This window comes from Penicillium waksmanii (genome assembly GCF_028829765.1).
Source record: "Penicillium waksmanii strain IBT 27052 chromosome Unknown utg000002l:1.0-3326099.0:1.0-3328782.0, whole genome shotgun sequence".
NCBI classification, from domain to species: domain Eukaryota; kingdom Fungi; phylum Ascomycota; class Eurotiomycetes; order Eurotiales; family Aspergillaceae; genus Penicillium; species Penicillium waksmanii.
In genome coordinates, this window is record NW_026643249.1 from 3,048,606 (window position 1) to 3,064,500 (window position 15,895).

Consider the following 15,895-nt stretch of genomic DNA (forward strand, 5'->3'; position numbering starts at 1 on the left):
TGACCATCTCAGCTCGGCCTCAAGCGCATCCTGCGACGCCCGGGGTTTGCCCCGTTGCCGCTTTTCGGCGCCTCTGGGCGGTTGCTTCTATTCGGGCTTTCTGAGGCTACCTTTGCCATCCCTCTCCCTCTTTCTTGACTTTCATACATATTGACTCGGTCACTTCCGAGACTCCCTCCCGTATTCTGTGCGGGGAAAAGAAGGGAGTGAGTGCGTGTGCTGAGCTGAGCAGAGCAGAGCGCGCGCGCGAGAGAGTGGACCATGACGGCCGTCGCAACCGCCCCCGTGATGAGCAACCACGAGAACGGTTCCGACCACAGTCCCTCGCGCTTCACTGCGGTAAATGGAAGGGAATCAGCATCGGGTCCATCGTCGTCAAAACCTCCCGGGAACAGTGATCAAGATTCATCGTCCGGCCCGAGAGAACCAAGCCTGGGACTGGGACACTCGAACTCGGCTGAGCGCCAGGACCACGATCGCGGCAGCGGCAATTTTCGCCCATCACCATCACCCAACCCCAACTCCAATCACCACAAGCGAAAGCGATCTGAATCCAGGGAGCTGCAAGATCATTCCCCACGCGATCTGACGGGCTTCAACCGTGGCCCTTTAGATCGTCCCGTCGATGTCGACGGCCCGCCCGCTTCCAATGGAGCGGGGTCAGTGTCCGGCTCGGGCTCGGGCTCAATCTCAGAGTTCGAAACATCCCATCATGGACCTGCATCGGCCCATCGATCCGACACCAATGATGCACCGTCCTCCACGGGGCCGTGGCCCGATTATGATTCCCAGTTGATCAGTCAGGCACAACGCGCCCAGCAGTTCGATCCGTCCGATGCTCATCTGGCGGATGCCCTGCAACGTGAAGCACAAGGTCAAGAACGGGACTTAGGCACTCGCCTCCTCCCGTCATCATCGATTGGACCACCAACTTCTTCGACATATCCATCGGACCGCTCACCGGCTGCCGTCCAGGTGGCACCAAAGAGGAAGCGCGTCTTCAGCAATCGAACCAAGACTGGCTGTATGACATGTCGTCGGCGGAAAAAGAAATGTGATGAACAACACCCTGCCTGTAAGTGATACTGCTTATGGAAGATCTCATTAGGCAATGGGATTGTGGAGGATTAATCGTTAACAATGCATATTAGGCAACAATTGCATTCGTGGAGGCTTTCTATGTGAAGGTTACACGTCGCGGAGTATGTGGCAGAAGCCTTCCAGTGCCAAAGGACCCGTTCCATTGCAGTCTAAAGATGGCTACGCGGAGGTTGGTGGTCAGTATCTACCAGAAACTCCCCAACCTCACGAGCGGCCGGCGGGAATGGTCGAACACGCACACGCGGAACGCAAGATGCGACCTGCGGTGGTCGATGAGGGGAGCGGTCAGCCCAACAACAACACCAGCATCAGCACCAGCACCAGCACCAGCCTCAGCACCAACACCAACATCCACCCCCTCCACCACAACCACAACCCCTACCACAGCAGACGCAACCACAACCGCAACCACAACCACAACCGCAGCAACAGCCGCCGCCGCCGCCACCACCACCACCACCACCGCAGCAACAGCAGTATACCACCAGCCCAACTGGCACCCATGCGTCATGGTCGAAACGGGGATGGGCCGGTGCAGCCCAGCCCGCTTACGTCCCCGAGCACATCCCAAAGCCAGATTATCGAGAAGTTCCACCCGTTCACGAAATGCCACCTCGAGAAGGCCCCCCGAAACCAGACTACGCGGTCGTACCCCCAATTCGCGAAGTTCCGCCAGGCCCTCATCCCAAAGCCAGCATGCCTCTATTCCAAGGCGGGGGAGTCGAGCAACAACAACAACGGCCATCCCTCCCGCCCACAGCGCCAATGGATACAAACAGCCCGCAAGCACAAGCCCGAATGGCACTGAGCATCGAGCATCAAATTTCCGGCCGCGCGGTTTCCGGAGAAGAGACCGAAAAAGAGAAAATGATCCGAGGAGAACTTTACCGTCCTTTCGACGTGCAATTAGTCGAAGAGCGCGATCGATGCCGCCGCGCGTTGTGGCGATTCAATAACGCCTGCAACCCCGTCCACGGCCTGAGTTCGAAAGAGCAAAATCGCCTCCTGAAGGAGATTCTCGTTCCGCCTTCTGATTCCGTCACCAACTCGCCGTCGGGCATGTCTGGTGCGCCTCGCTCCATTGGCTCGATCGGTCAAGGTGCCGTCGTTGAGAGTTCGTTTACGTGCAACTACGGGTATAATATCCACATCGGTGAAGATGTGATGATATCCCAAGGTTGTTTATTTGTTGATGACTGCATTATCAATATCGGGGCTCATACCTGGATCGGGCCCAATGTTACTTTGCTCAGTTCTATGGCTCATTCTAGTATGCAGGAGCGCAAGGGATCGCAGAGTCGATACCAGGGGAGACCGGTTACTATTGAAGAGGATTGCTATCTTGGTGCTGGTTGTACGATTTATCCTGGCGTGCACCTGGGTCGTGGGGCTTATATTGCGCCTGGAGAGGTGGTGAAGACTCATATTGTTGCTTATGGCTTCCAGGGGTTTAAGCCTAGCTATATGTGAGATGAGATGAGGTGAAGTGGAGTGGAGTGAAGATTAAAGATGTGCTAATGATGAGACCCCCGCTGGAGGGGGTGTGATTCCCCCCAATTTTGTTTCAATTTTGTTTTCTACTTGTTTGCTATTTTTTTCCCCAAGGATGCGATGTGCCCGATGTAACCAGTGGCCATACATACCCTTGGAAGTTGATTTTGTTTCTCTTATCTGTGACACCCCATCTAGGCGATTTGACGTCGTGTTTACACCCCCTATTGTTCTTCTATTGTTATTTTATGCTTTATTTCATTCCTCATTCTTCTCTCTACTATTTTCCTTGTTGCAATACTTAGTATATATCTACAAATGTGAATATGAATATTGTTCAAGCTTTTATTTTTCATTGCCATTATGAAAATGCCAAAATGCCGAGATGTCAAAATGCCAAAGTAGAGAACAGAAATAAAGAGGAGACAAGAGAAGAGAGGGGATGAATTGTAGATACAACCGGCTCGTGAATAATAAAAAGTCATATGGTGGGTATCTTGGTTTTGTTGTTGGGAATTATGAATGGGTTGGGTCGTGTTGTGTCGTTCGTTCCATGCCAGCTCAGCCCAGCCTAGCCCAGCCCAGCCCAGATGTTCAAGCTGATATGCCAAATGCATATATAAGAAGTGCCGTAGCCACATCTCACAGCCAATCAAGAAACTCAGGCGTGAAATAACTAACCACGATTCCAGCCCCAGCTCTCAAAATCCCCTCAGTACTCTCAAAAGCCATGCTCTTCAAATCAAATACCCCCGCCTTGGCTCCCGCATGGATCATTGCAAATTCTCCACTAACCTGATAAGCAGCAACAGGCAAATCCTGCGCCAAATCCTTCGCATCCCGAATAATATCCAGGTAGCTACTAGCAGGCTTAACCATAATAATATCCGCTCCCTCGTTCATATCGCGAACAATCGCACGCCGCGCAAGGCCTCGTCCGCGGGGGGTAATTGGTAGCACCGCCGATCGCCAAAACTGGGACAAGAACCCGCAGCATCGCGGAAGGGACCGTACAGACATCCGCTGAATTTGGCTGAGTAGGACATGAGTAGGACGCGGTGGGCGACGCCTGCTTCGATGAGTTTTAGTTTGATGCCGCGAACGCGTCCGTCGTTCATGTCTGATGGTGCGACGCAGTGTGCGCCGGCGATTGCGTAGGCTAGAGCTACGTCTGCGATTCGGTCCACGGATTGGGCGTTATCGAGGGTTCCGTCTTCGCGGAGGATGCCGCAGTGGCCGTGGGATGTGTATTCGCAGAGACAGACGTCGGTTGTTATGTAGAGTTTTGGGAATCGGGTGCGTAGGAGTCGGATTGCGGAGATTACGGGGCCGGAGGGGTCGTCGGCGGATGTGCCGAGGGCGTCTTTTGCGGAGGGGTGTAAAGGGACGCCGAAGAGCATTACTGAGCTTAGGCCCTTTCGGATTAGAGGGGCGAGGAAGGGGATTAATTTGTTGACGCCTCGGCGGTATTGGTTTGGGAGGGAAGGGATTGGTGTTTCTTCGTCGGGATTGTCGGTTATGAAGAGGGGGTAGATGAGCATGTCCTGGTGGATTGTTAGTAAAGGAGGGATTGGTAGAATGAGGAGTCATTTTGGGATGGATTCTGTGTGGATTCTCCCCTCCCCATGGTATTGGTGTGGTGGTGTACCTTTGTCAATTGACGCTCTGCTTGCCATGACCGGCTCAGAGGGTGACTGTATCCAGCATGAAGCTGGCTGGAAATATCCCCAGAGATGCTGACACTGGTGGCTGTGGTGCTGGCGTATGATCGAGCAGCGCGTGACTGGGCGTGGGAGATTGTCGAACCACGCTCATCTGCGTTTGAGTCGCGAAATGCGATGTCGGAAACAAGATTTGAGAAGGACATTTTGGGTGTTTGGGGGAATTGGGCCCAGGATTGATTGTGCTGGGGATAGAGAAGAAGGAGAGATTTTTAAGATGGAGGGCGGGGGCCAGTGGCGGAATCGGAGGGCGGGAATGTGACCGGTCATGCCGAGGAACGCGGGTAAGGCGAATGACTTGCATTGTGATTGGTCCAGGCGGAGTTGGCCGGAGAACTTGGTGCATACAGTATGTATGTATGTTTGGTATGGTTACCCCACGATTTTGACTATGTATATACACCCCCCTAGGTCATCAATATTGTAGTAACTAAAGATCAATATAGTATTTAGTATCTGATGTAAAATAAAATCCCTTATCAGCTTTGCCCTATTTTCAATTTCATGGAGACGTTCTTCTGACTCTACCAATCTTCGTCCGAATCCATTTCACTCGAAGGTATAAGATGAACGACATCTCTAATGAAAGGAAGTGCTTCGATGTAGCAGCCTGGATTGCTGTGAGCTGTGTTTGATAGGCTTGGTGGTCAACCTCTGTCTGACCTTGTGATTTGATATCCGGCGCCACCGTCGAGGTCATCAACAAAAAGTCTTGAACTTGGAGAGAGATGTGCCGCGCTTGGTTATAATAAGGTGTGTAGAGGAATCTGCCGCTGATCTAGTTATAGTGGTGCACACCTTAGAAGTGGTTCGGGCTTCTTGAGCGGTTATGGGGTAGCCATGGCTGCTACTGGCAAGGAATCGACCTATGAGTATTCTTTCAGATTCTGGACACTTCTGTCCCAAGTAGGATTCTACCACATTTCTCTGTGTAGAGAAACATAATTCTTGACATTATGGGTAGTGGTGGTAGTGGCATGAAGCACCAGAGGGTTATTCAATAACTTCTTCATCGACCTCGGAATATTACGGCCTCTTTCCAGATCAGGATAAGTATCAGATTTTACCGGAGACTATTTGTGATTAATTTTGATTCTGTAGCTTACTTCTAGAGCTTTGCAACTATAAGATCTTTCTTATAGGGCTTAGAAATTGGTCTAAACTTTCGACTGCTGAGTTAATAGGCCCTAAACGCGAACTTATTTCACTCCATATACTCCGGAGGGCCAGGACTTAATGGTATTGACAATTTTGTCCAGACATGAAGAAAAAGAGCTCGAAATCAAGGTATCGCTTAAGTCAGAGATCATATCGATTAAACTAGATATGCTTGAGTCGCAACCACCATCACCACTGCCACTATTAAACTCTCTACCCACAGTGAATGATTGCCCATCAGCAATGAGTGTAAGTGAACCAGAAACATCTAAAGGGATAGCAACCTCATTACTATTTAGACAAACAGTTCCCTTTTCATTTAGAAAAAGAGGGCTCATCACAATGTGGAGAGCGAAAGCGTAGAAAGAAAAAAATCGAGCCCCCCCCCAGGCAAGATCAGTGGCAATAGCATAAAGTTCAACAAGTGTAAAAGCCAATAAACATCCAGCCAGCGAAGCACTAAGAGAGCAGAATCTTGCATATACCAGCAGATATAGACCTGCAGCCCTAAGCCAAGACAGGCCAGTCCGAGGAAGGAAATTTAGGAGGCACTAGCAGGTGGGGGGGGGTGTGGAGGTGGGGGCAGGAAGGTACAGAAGCAAATTAGAGAAGTGCGTGGCAAGACATTCTAAATTGACCTTCTTTCCACGCCTCACACACCACATGTCAGCGTGACCAACAATCCTTTCTCTCACTTCGTTCGTTTCAGAGCACATTGTTCAGTTGGCCCCTTTCGGCTGCCGCTTTGGACCATAGCATTGCTGTTCTGCGGGGTCTGCCTCTGCCACCCATTCGCAACGCTTCCAAGTACAACTCATAGACAGTTATTCCGCTCTAGCTTCCGATGCTCCGAGAATCCAGTTGCTCTTCTTGAAATGTGTATCGATATGATTCCCAGAAAAGCGGCCAGCCCGACCCCCGAGCCCGCCAACCCCGGCTCGACATGTTTCACAGCCAGCAGGCTCAATGACACCACATTCCAGATCGTCGAGGACGATAAGTTCCTCGAGATGCCTATAATATACGCCAAGGTGTACCCATCTGTCCTTGTGCTCTTGGATACTGGGTGCGGTGGCGCGGCGCGCGATCCCAGCGTCGAGCTCAGGTCGCTACGTAGTTTCCTCGAGACGGTTCCCGTGAAAGACAATAGCGAAGCTCCTCTCAACTCTGGTGGGGAGAGAGAGTATCTTGTTATTTGCACACATTGCCACTTTGATCATATTGGTGAGTATCATGATATTAAATTACTTGGTGGTTGGATTCTTTCAATATATTTCATTCTTGTTAATACCGTAAGGCGGCATCGAGCAGTTTGTCGAAACGGACGGCAGTACCGTCTGGGCCAGCGATTATGACAAAGACTATCTCAGCCCAACCCGACTACCAAGCACGTCCCTCTGTGACAAACTCAATATCAAAACACCAGAATATACAGTAACCAATTGGTGCAGCGACGGACAGCAGGTAATTGACAGAGTTGGGCACGATCTTCACCTGACGGTGTACCACATACCCGGCCACACACCGGACGAGATTGCCATATGGGATTCACACGAGAGAATACTATTCGTCGGCGACTCTATGTATCAGCACGCGCCCATCTTCTTATTTGAGACACAGAGCGTCATCAGGTACAGCGAGTCGATCGGCAAAATGAGGCAGCTCGTCAGACGATTCAATGCCGAGACAGGTAAGCCTGACCACTCACATAAGCCGTAACCACAAGAGGCTGACGAGAACAGAACAACGCGCAAAGATATCATGCAGTCATATCACCTCCAGCATAGACGCGGCCGACTTCTTGGCCGAGGTAGACGCGTTCCTCTATGAAGTCGTGACCGGGCAGGTCGAGCGTAAGGGCTCGTCGGACATGTCCGGACATCCACGGGACAGCTACTCGAGAAAGGACGGGGGTCTTGAGTTTCAGGGGCGTAGAGAGTATTTTGAAGAGTTTACGGCGAGCAAGAAGGCTATGAATTCCATTCGGAAGCGCCAATTGTGGAACGGACAAGCTGACGCCTGTTGCTTGTTGTGTACGTGAGGAGAGTATAAAATGCTGCTCGAAAGATGATCAAGTATAAATATTGTATCTCGATATACGCTGCCCGAGTACTATGTATCGCTGGGATTATGAAGACCCTTCACGTTTCTCGTGTTGATCCAGGAAGTCAAAAGAATATCGAGAGTACTGTAGTAATCCTTTCGGATGTTTACATCCAAACGCCTTTACATATCATTCTAGTGCCAGTCGATTTATCGCTTCCGCCTCTTTACATTTCCCTGGGCTGAAGAGCAAATTAAGAAGATTATCGACACTTCTGAGCGTGGAGTGATGCTCACGTCGAGCGGAGTCTTGCGGAATAGGTCTGTGGCCGTGGCACAAACGTCCAAGACACCTTGTCAAGCAAGAAAGTTTATCAGATCCTCGGTGAAAACACCATGAATCCCTCCGTGATGCATCAATGTTTTCCCATAAATTCTCTGGTCACTGGATCCACACCCACAGCAATCAGATAATCAAGGATCGTGGTATCTGCTCACTTATGATGCATCGTGAGATGTGCCAAGATTTTTCCGTGTTCATTGATCCAGAGCGGATCAGCACCTTCCTATACAAGCGAATGAAATATTTCACTCCGACTTGATAGGTGAAATGAGCTCAAATAAAGACCTAGGGGTGGGTTTCCGTCCCTGTCAGGCTGATTGGCATCGCAACCAAGTTGTATAAGGAAATTTAAAACTTTAGCTGAGCGAAAAACAGACGCAACATGATGATGTATTATCAAAACGGCCGAAGAGGACGAAGAAGGGTTACTTGACTTCGAGCGATGCTTTCGTAGGAAAATACGCCAGTCAGTCTCAAATGTCTTCAGAGGGTGGTATGCCTATTTCATGACATTCTTGCCAGAGGCTTCTCACTATCCGTCTAAGCCATCTGAAACAGCTAGTGAGCAGCCTCTACGCGATGGAAAACCTTCCCAGAATGACATCATGCAGCAGGTCGGACATGGGAAACGTTGTATACGAAGTATATCTACAGCCTGTGAGAGGGAAAATGGAAGACCAACAGAGATGCTACGAAGCTCGTTATTTTGCGGAGGTGAAAACGAAGCCCAGAAAACATCTAGGAGACGCGTGCGGTGGTCCTCAAAGGAGATAGACTATTTGAAGGGACTGAGAAAAGATCGGCGACGGCCGTGGTCGGAAGTTACAAAGTTATTTCTGGACCGATATCCTGGCAGAAGTCCTGCAGCGATTCAAGTATATTGCAGTATGTACGGGCACTGAAGCGCACGACGGGATAAGAGCCAGGAGAATTGAAGCCCAATGAGTCAAAAACGAGGGCCCTAAATGGGGTGGATGGGGTGATGGATGTTGCGGTGGCCATTATGACTCCACTCTGCCACACCGACACTTCCATGCCCATCCTTATTGTATTTCTCAACTTCTCCCAACCTTTTCCAATTCTCGATCATCGGCTAATTTATTGTTATTATGCTGTTTTTACTGTAGTCAAAGCTTCTGCTTATCCTGTTGCACTCCACCTCCCCTTCCCCCCGGTCTGCCCCACACTCGGTTCCCGAAAGAAGCTGCATGCATTTGCTTTTCGTTCAAAACAAACTGGCGCGACGGGGCGTGCCGCGATAGCTAGCCAGCGCCCGACCTGTTGTACTCCCAGATCCTAGCCATCTTCCGATTTATATGTTAATTGAATCTTATCAAGAAGGTCTAATGGTAATTGAGACATCGAGGAAGGAAAAATCGCATTTACTATGGTGTTTTGAGGCGTTCGGTTCGCTTGCGTGTTGGGTTCGCACGGTGGATCGCAAGATCTATTCTCCACTTTAGATGCCTACTATGACATAGCATATTGTATTACCTAGTACCCCTCGACGAAATTTGGTCAATCACCAATGGAATATCTCGGTTTTGTCCTGTTATATTTTACAGCTAAAATCGAGGCGGGGGGTGGAAAGCGGGTACATGAGTGGAGAGCAGACACATGCTGCCAGAGAGGGTAAAGTGCACTCTAGAGCTAGGAAGCTATTTTCTATGGGTCGGAACTCGTTTTTAAATGAGTGGGCGTTCAATCCGGTGGCAGCATGAATTTCTTCGAAGTAATTTGGTCGCCACGCAGTGGTATTGAATGCAAAACCAATTCAATTGCGCACCCATAGGTACTTTATGTAGATCGCATATCGTCCATCGGATTTTGAGTTTTCTGGATGGGTCTCCTCCACGAGATGATAGATCTCAGCTGAACTGTGGAGCGGAATGGGCTGGATGAGCTACATTCACCGCCCTTTACGTAGGTATATAAAAAAAAAACTGCTATGAAGCTTCGCTGCTACCAGTTTAGAGCTTAGACACGATCATTTTTGCTCATCGAATTTCCTACGATCATGCCTGCAATAACCCGACTCTTCAACATCAGGACTGTTGATTCCTCTGGAGAAGAGAAGTTGACTAACCGCATCAGTACTGAGGCGGAAATCGATGCAAAAGCCACCCTAGGCACGGTTCGAAACGTGCTGGCAAAGGAAAAGAAACTTAACTCAGGAAAGTAGGTGTTCTATAGCCTGGATATGGATCTCCGTGAGATTCAAGTCTAAACATTTGGAAAAGGGCTCGACTTGCGTTCTGCAGTAAGGATGGTGCTCGTGTGGGTGATGACATGAAGTGGAGTGTATATCAAGCGATAGTCAAGGGGGACGAAAAGGTATACATATATGCGACAAGAAGCCACACAAGGTCGTAGAGGACTTGAATGCTAACATCAGAACGCGGTCCAGGACGTATCAAAGTCTTCCAATGACATTCAGATCCTTGATGTGTATCTTGAGTTGCCCGAGGAAAAGGAGGAGAAGAAGAAGGAGCTAAGCGCGGCAGCTCAGAAGGTCTTGGATAGCGATCTGGATATGGATTTGATGGTATGGAATGAATTTCATCCATGCATTATGATTTTCGAAACTGACCATGTGCGCGTGCAGAAAAATAAACCGGAGTTGATATCTGCAACGCTGAAAGAGCTTGCTAGCAAGTATAACCATGCCAACTTCAAGGCCGGCGTCTCTAAGGAGAGTGTTGTGTAAGTGCTGAACCTGAACGCTGGAAGTTCTCAATGGCAAATTAATTCTAGACCACTTGGCTAAGATATTAAGGAAATAGGGTTGCTGGCAGCATGTCTGAAGAAGACTGGGACTCGGTTCTTCGGAATACCCAATTCCTGAACGGCCATAGAATGGTTTTTACCACCTATGCAAATGGCACTAAAGGATTCAAGAGGATTGATAAGGCTCCCTATACTGGTAAGTGTAGTAGATCACCGACTACGCTTATGTGGTTATGTTCTCTGATATTTTTATGAAGCATTCTCTATCAAACCCAGAAAAATGACCAGCATGGAAAAGGCCGATAAAAGCATCAAACTTGAAGTAACTAATAATTTCATCACCACTTCTATACTAGAGCGTTATGAATCTAAGTTCTTGGCTAACAAATATCAGACCGAATACCGAATCCCTAGATACGTTGTGACTGATGACTCCTATGTCAACGTCTTTGAAACGTCAACTGCACTTTCTAAAAGTGTTGCATCGAGTTCTTTCTCTCAAATGGATATCGAAGCCTCAGCGTGAGTTATCTAAGACATGAAGACTGAAGTTTTATTACTGATCGTCCTCAGTGGAGGAAATGTTTTCGGTGCCAGTCTATCTGTAAAGGCCGGTTTCAGCCAGAGTGAAAGCCAGGCTATGGCTTCATCTCAATCATCTTCGGCAAGAACCATGAACATCACTTACAATGTAAGCTGGCTTCGTTTGAACGATGCCTTGAGCAAAGTCTAATTAGATCTTCCTATTGTTCAGTTTCCGAGAGTTGTCTTGCATCTTGACCCAAGAAGTCTGGAGCTGACAGATGAATGTAAAACCGCCGTGCAAGGAGTGACGGACGAAGCAACTCTTGTCCAATTCCACCATGATTTTGGTATGTTAACACATTATAGCTCACAGAGCTATACCTATGTGTTAACTTCAATGTCTAACTCCTCTTCACAGGACATTTCTTTTCTACCAATCTTCAGCTAGGTGGGAAGCTCTATGCCTCTGAGCAATTCACCTCTTCAGAATCTGCGAGTGCAGAAGAGAAATCAAATGCAATGAAGGCTAGCGCTCAAGCTTCCTTCTCCTATGGAACATTCCAAGCTTCGGCCAGCGTAAGCTATGAAGAGAATGGAAAGTCATCAGGCTCAAATCAAAGCAGCAGAATGTCAAATTCTCTCACATGGGAAGCCCAGGGCGGTGACACAATTCTGTGCAATGAGTGAGTTAGACCCGCAAAACACAGTCCCTGCCATGCAGGTAGGCATATTACTAACACATAATTTTCTCAAGTCCCCCGAATTGGTGCCACACTGTTAAGCCGTTCAATCACTGGAGAGTGATCAACGTAAGTATTCCTGCTATTGAGAGACTCAAGTGTCAATGTACTGAATATAAGTAGCAACAAGATGTGCTACCATTGGTGGATTTTATCGGACGCTTCACTGATTTCTCGCACATTCCCAAACTCTTTGCAGATATTGTAGCGGGGACTAGAAAGCCTGTTAATCGTCGGTTCCGTCTTCGAGCTAAAGAAACAGAGTATGTTGGAGCAAATGAATACTATGGCCTGCGTGAACATGCCTCAAAGAGACGACTTGGTATGTTTCGACAGTATTCAAAATTGATTAGTTCCTGCTAATAGGGATGCAGAGCCATTGTTGCTTAAGTACTCTCAACGTTTGCTGGCGGAAATCATAATGAAAGATGGTCACGCCTCTTCTGAATATTATAGTGCGATCTTTTTCTCCAACCAATTTCAAGAGCGAGTCAAGAGTGAATCCTTTACAAATAACTTCAAGGAGTATGTCGGAATTGATCAATATGACGATGAGTGTGACTTCGAAGTTGAACTACAAGGAGAGCTTAACCGAGCCCCCAAGGTAAGTATTTCTGATTTCTTTCATATCTGATTTTACCTGCTGATCCGCCTATGAAGCTCCAATACAACGTGCCTTATCTTATCCGCACAGTCAAGCACCAACGCTATCTGTGTGCAGATACATCTGGCAGCTACAAAGAAACATTCTTCGGTTACATGTTTTATGCTCGAAAGAGTCGTGCTAGCAAGTTCATGTTTAGACAGGCTGGCGCAAGGCAGGTGAAGGGTGACATTGATAACGGCAAGGAGGTTGAATTGACTCTATGTGATGAATCTGGAAGCCCTATTGCTATGGTGCAGCGCTATGAGGGTGATGGTTCGACCCTGATGCTGAGCAAGTTTGGAGTGCACGGAGACTTCAGTGTGGAAAACAACGCATATATGACATATATCGAAGAGTAGAGGCCATAGGTATGACACGTCATATTTCAACAATTGGCGTGTGCCTCCCATTGTTTCTCGATCGATACGCGTTCGTGATGAAGAACTTGCTCCCACGCCCGTTGAAAATTTGAAGCTTGCAACTCCGAGAATGGAATTTTCGACTCAAAAACCGGTACCAGCTTCAGCAATTTATTGAACAAGTTCCATAGAAACCATATAGCCACACCGTAGGGTAGATCCTTGCACATGGCCACTAGTCAATCCTCCACTGCCACCAATACCTGTGCCAGTCATCTGTTTGTATTTCTGGTAGGCAGCCGGGGAAGATAAGGGTGATGGTTCGCCAAAAATATATAGAACATCCGGCTTTAAATGAGGCCATTGATGAAACATGTGGAGTTTGGCCTGTTATGGTACACGCTGAAGACTAAAATACAGAATACTGTACTTAGGCCCACATTTTGTCATATTCCCCCCCCCCTGCATTCCATAACCTAGGCATGTCTTATGGTGGTTCTTTTTACCTCATGACCCATCTGAGCTTAATCTCAACAAGGCATAGGATCTGTCGTTTTCTTTTTCAACTCTTGTATTGAATTCTCCTTACTTAGAATGACCTTAGGGAGGAAAACAGAAAGTTCTGGCTATTTCTCTAAGGGTTCTCTTTATAAAAGCTATATTTAGATAGCCGGTAAAGGAGGCCGTAATCTTAAATATTCTAGTTGGTTTCGAAAGAGGCCTGTCAATAGACTGAATAGTTTTAAAACCAACCTCCTACTCTGGTATACCTTCTGAGGTTATATCAACGATCTGATTTCCCTGGATCTTTATTAGGATGTTTCTCTGTTTCAGTATAAGAATAATTAGGATAAGGATTCTTTTTTTGTTATAGTATAAGTCTTTTTAATAGAGCTTTTGCTATATTTATAAGCAGAGAAGGTATTCCTCCTAGCTATTTAGAAGAGACTATTTCTATTTTACTATTATTACTATATAGACCTATACAGCTTCAAATTTAAAGTCTGTTATTGTAAAGAATTACTGGCATATATATATTAACTTTAATAAGTATAATATAATAATTAATACTCTGCTAATAATCTTAATAGTAAACCTAGGTTCTTTAGGATAGTATCTTAGAGGGTATATTATTAAGGTTTATAGACCTTAAATACCAGCGGTAGATAAATCAGTTTTATATACTTAATATATATCTCTATCTAGTATCTCTCTCTATTAGATAATTTAAGGTAGAGAGGTAAATTAAGAAAGAAAAAATACAGGCTTAAATTACAGAAGTATTCCTCTTATATTGTTTCTTAAGATAAGGTAGAAAAGAGCCAATAAGTTATTATAATTATCCTATCTATTAATACCTTTTATATAATAAAAACACAATAATTTTTCTCATAGTACAAAAGCTCTTCTTTAAGGTCTGCAAATAGCTTCTTCAGTATAGAAGGGGATAAAGTATTCTCTCAAACTTTATCTTAAGTATTATAAAGTTAAATTAATTTAACAAAAGATTCTAGATATAATAGTTTCTTTCTGAATAAAAAAGAATTAGCTATATACTGAAGAGAACAGTAATTAAAGAGTAAATAGACCCTACTATAGTTATTCTTAAAATTAGTTTGACTTACTATATTTATAACCTATTACTAAGACCTTAGCCTTATTATTTATTAAACAGTCAGTAATAAATTAAGGACTGACTAATATATAGGTTTTTAGTATATATTACTTTTAGAAAGTATCAAAATATATTATAGGTATATTTTGTTTAAATACTATACTTTGTTAGTAATGATAAGGTTTAAATTAAAATGTTAGATTCTTATAGATAGCTAAATCTTAATGTTTACTGTAAAATAGTATTTAAAGGTATCTTTTGTTATAGCCCTTAATTTGCTGTAGCTTACCTACTAAATATTATATACTAATATCTTAGTAAAGGGGTCTGTAAAGAGTTAGTCAGTATATTTTAGTCAAGGTAATTTTAAGAATAGACATAATTATTAATTATTTTGCTAAAAATAAAACTAGCTCTTAAATATTAGGGCTGTCTTTAGAAGTAACTCCCTATAAGATATAAAGTATATTCTCCCTGACCTTATCTTTAGTGCTAATTAATCCCTAAGGTACTAATTCCTTTGCTTAATAAATTTTTAAATATAGCAGAAAAAATTTATAGATATAGTTTGGCTCCCTATAAAGCTATAAACTATAGTATAGAATTCTGGTAGATCTATTATAATATTATACAAAAAATAGTATTTCCAGACTATTAACTATATTATAATTATATACTAAGCCTAGGTATTATTTAAAGTCTTTAATTAAGGCTAATCTCTTAATATCTAGATAATTAGGTTTATTAATTTAATATTAGCTATAGATTTAGAGAAAGATCGTACTCTATAAGAAACTTACAGCAAGCTCTGTTGATTAATTCCTTTAGTATCCTTAGTAAGAATCTTAATTTTTCAGAAATAATATTTATTATAGTTAAAATAAATATAAATATATATAGATACTATAATAATTACTAAGTTATCAGGCTAGAGACCTATAACTAGGTAAGGATATCAGACAGTAGAGATCAGATTAGGCAGTTAATACAGAGACTGATTCTTAAGAAGATCAAGAATCCTAAATACTTATAGGATCTTAAATTATATTAGGGTTTGGGTAGATATTAATATATAGATAACTTAAAGAGGATTTATCTATAAATCAGCCTTAAGAGTCTAGGGTATTATATACTTTAAATCCTATAATAATTTATTCTTTTCTCTTAGAGATAGTTAACTTAACTATTAATAAAGGTTAGAGTTAGATTAGATAATCTAAGCTAAATAGTGTTATCTTATATAAAGGCCTAGGATAAGTACTGCTTTAGGTATATCTATATATAGATATAAATAAAGTAATATAATCTCTTTAATATCTTTAAGATAAAAGCTTCTATCTTTCTGTCTTTAACTTTTACTTTTCTTTTATCTTTACCTTACCTTATTCTTTTTTTTTATTAAATTATAATCCTTTACTATATCTAC

General features: G+C 44.7%; 5 protein-coding genes across 5 annotated transcripts; 4 read left to right on the forward strand and 1 right to left on the reverse strand.

Annotated features, from left to right (window-relative positions):
• Positions 1–261: 261 nt before the first annotated feature.
• N7481_002823 (uncharacterized protein) lies at positions 262–2,571 on the forward strand (the record flags this gene model as incomplete). Its single annotated transcript, XM_057262042.1, has 3 exons — positions 262–1,075; positions 1,152–1,385; positions 1,640–2,571. The coding sequence occupies 3 exons, from the start codon at positions 262–264 to the stop codon at positions 2,569–2,571; spliced, it is 1,980 nt and encodes a 659-aa protein (XP_057126974.1).
• A 920-nt stretch (positions 2,572–3,491) lies between these two features.
• N7481_002824 (porphobilinogen synthase HEM2) lies at positions 3,492–4,459 on the reverse strand (the record flags this gene model as incomplete). The annotated part of the gene is made up of 2 exons (XM_057262043.1): positions 3,492–4,136; positions 4,241–4,459. The coding sequence occupies 2 exons, from the start codon at positions 4,457–4,459 to the stop codon at positions 3,492–3,494; spliced, it is 864 nt and encodes a 287-aa protein (XP_057126975.1).
• A 1,863-nt stretch (positions 4,460–6,322) lies between these two features.
• N7481_002825 (uncharacterized protein) lies at positions 6,323–7,512 on the forward strand (the record flags this gene model as incomplete). Its single annotated transcript, XM_057262044.1, has 3 exons — positions 6,323–6,695; positions 6,769–7,161; positions 7,214–7,512. Exons 1-3 carry the CDS (start codon positions 6,347–6,349, stop codon positions 7,510–7,512), a joined length of 1,041 nt encoding a protein of 346 aa, XP_057126976.1. The 5' UTR covers positions 6,323–6,346.
• Positions 7,513–9,874: 2,362 nt separating this feature from the next.
• On the forward strand, positions 9,875–12,212 carry N7481_002826 (uncharacterized protein; the record flags this gene model as incomplete). Its single annotated transcript, XM_057262045.1, has 10 exons — positions 9,875–9,991; positions 10,265–10,560; positions 10,641–10,780; positions 10,842–10,906; positions 10,979–11,106; positions 11,158–11,275; positions 11,339–11,456; positions 11,528–11,792; positions 11,864–11,918; positions 11,973–12,212. 10 exons carry the CDS (start codon positions 9,875–9,877, stop codon positions 12,210–12,212), a joined length of 1,542 nt encoding a protein of 513 aa, XP_057126977.1.
• Positions 12,213–12,270: 58 nt separating this feature from the next.
• On the forward strand, positions 12,271–12,854 carry N7481_002827 (uncharacterized protein; the record flags this gene model as incomplete). The annotated part of the gene is made up of 2 exons (XM_057262046.1): positions 12,271–12,453; positions 12,510–12,854. The coding sequence occupies 2 exons, from the start codon at positions 12,271–12,273 to the stop codon at positions 12,852–12,854; spliced, it is 528 nt and encodes a 175-aa protein (XP_057126978.1).
• Positions 12,855–15,895: the final 3,041 nt, after the last annotated feature.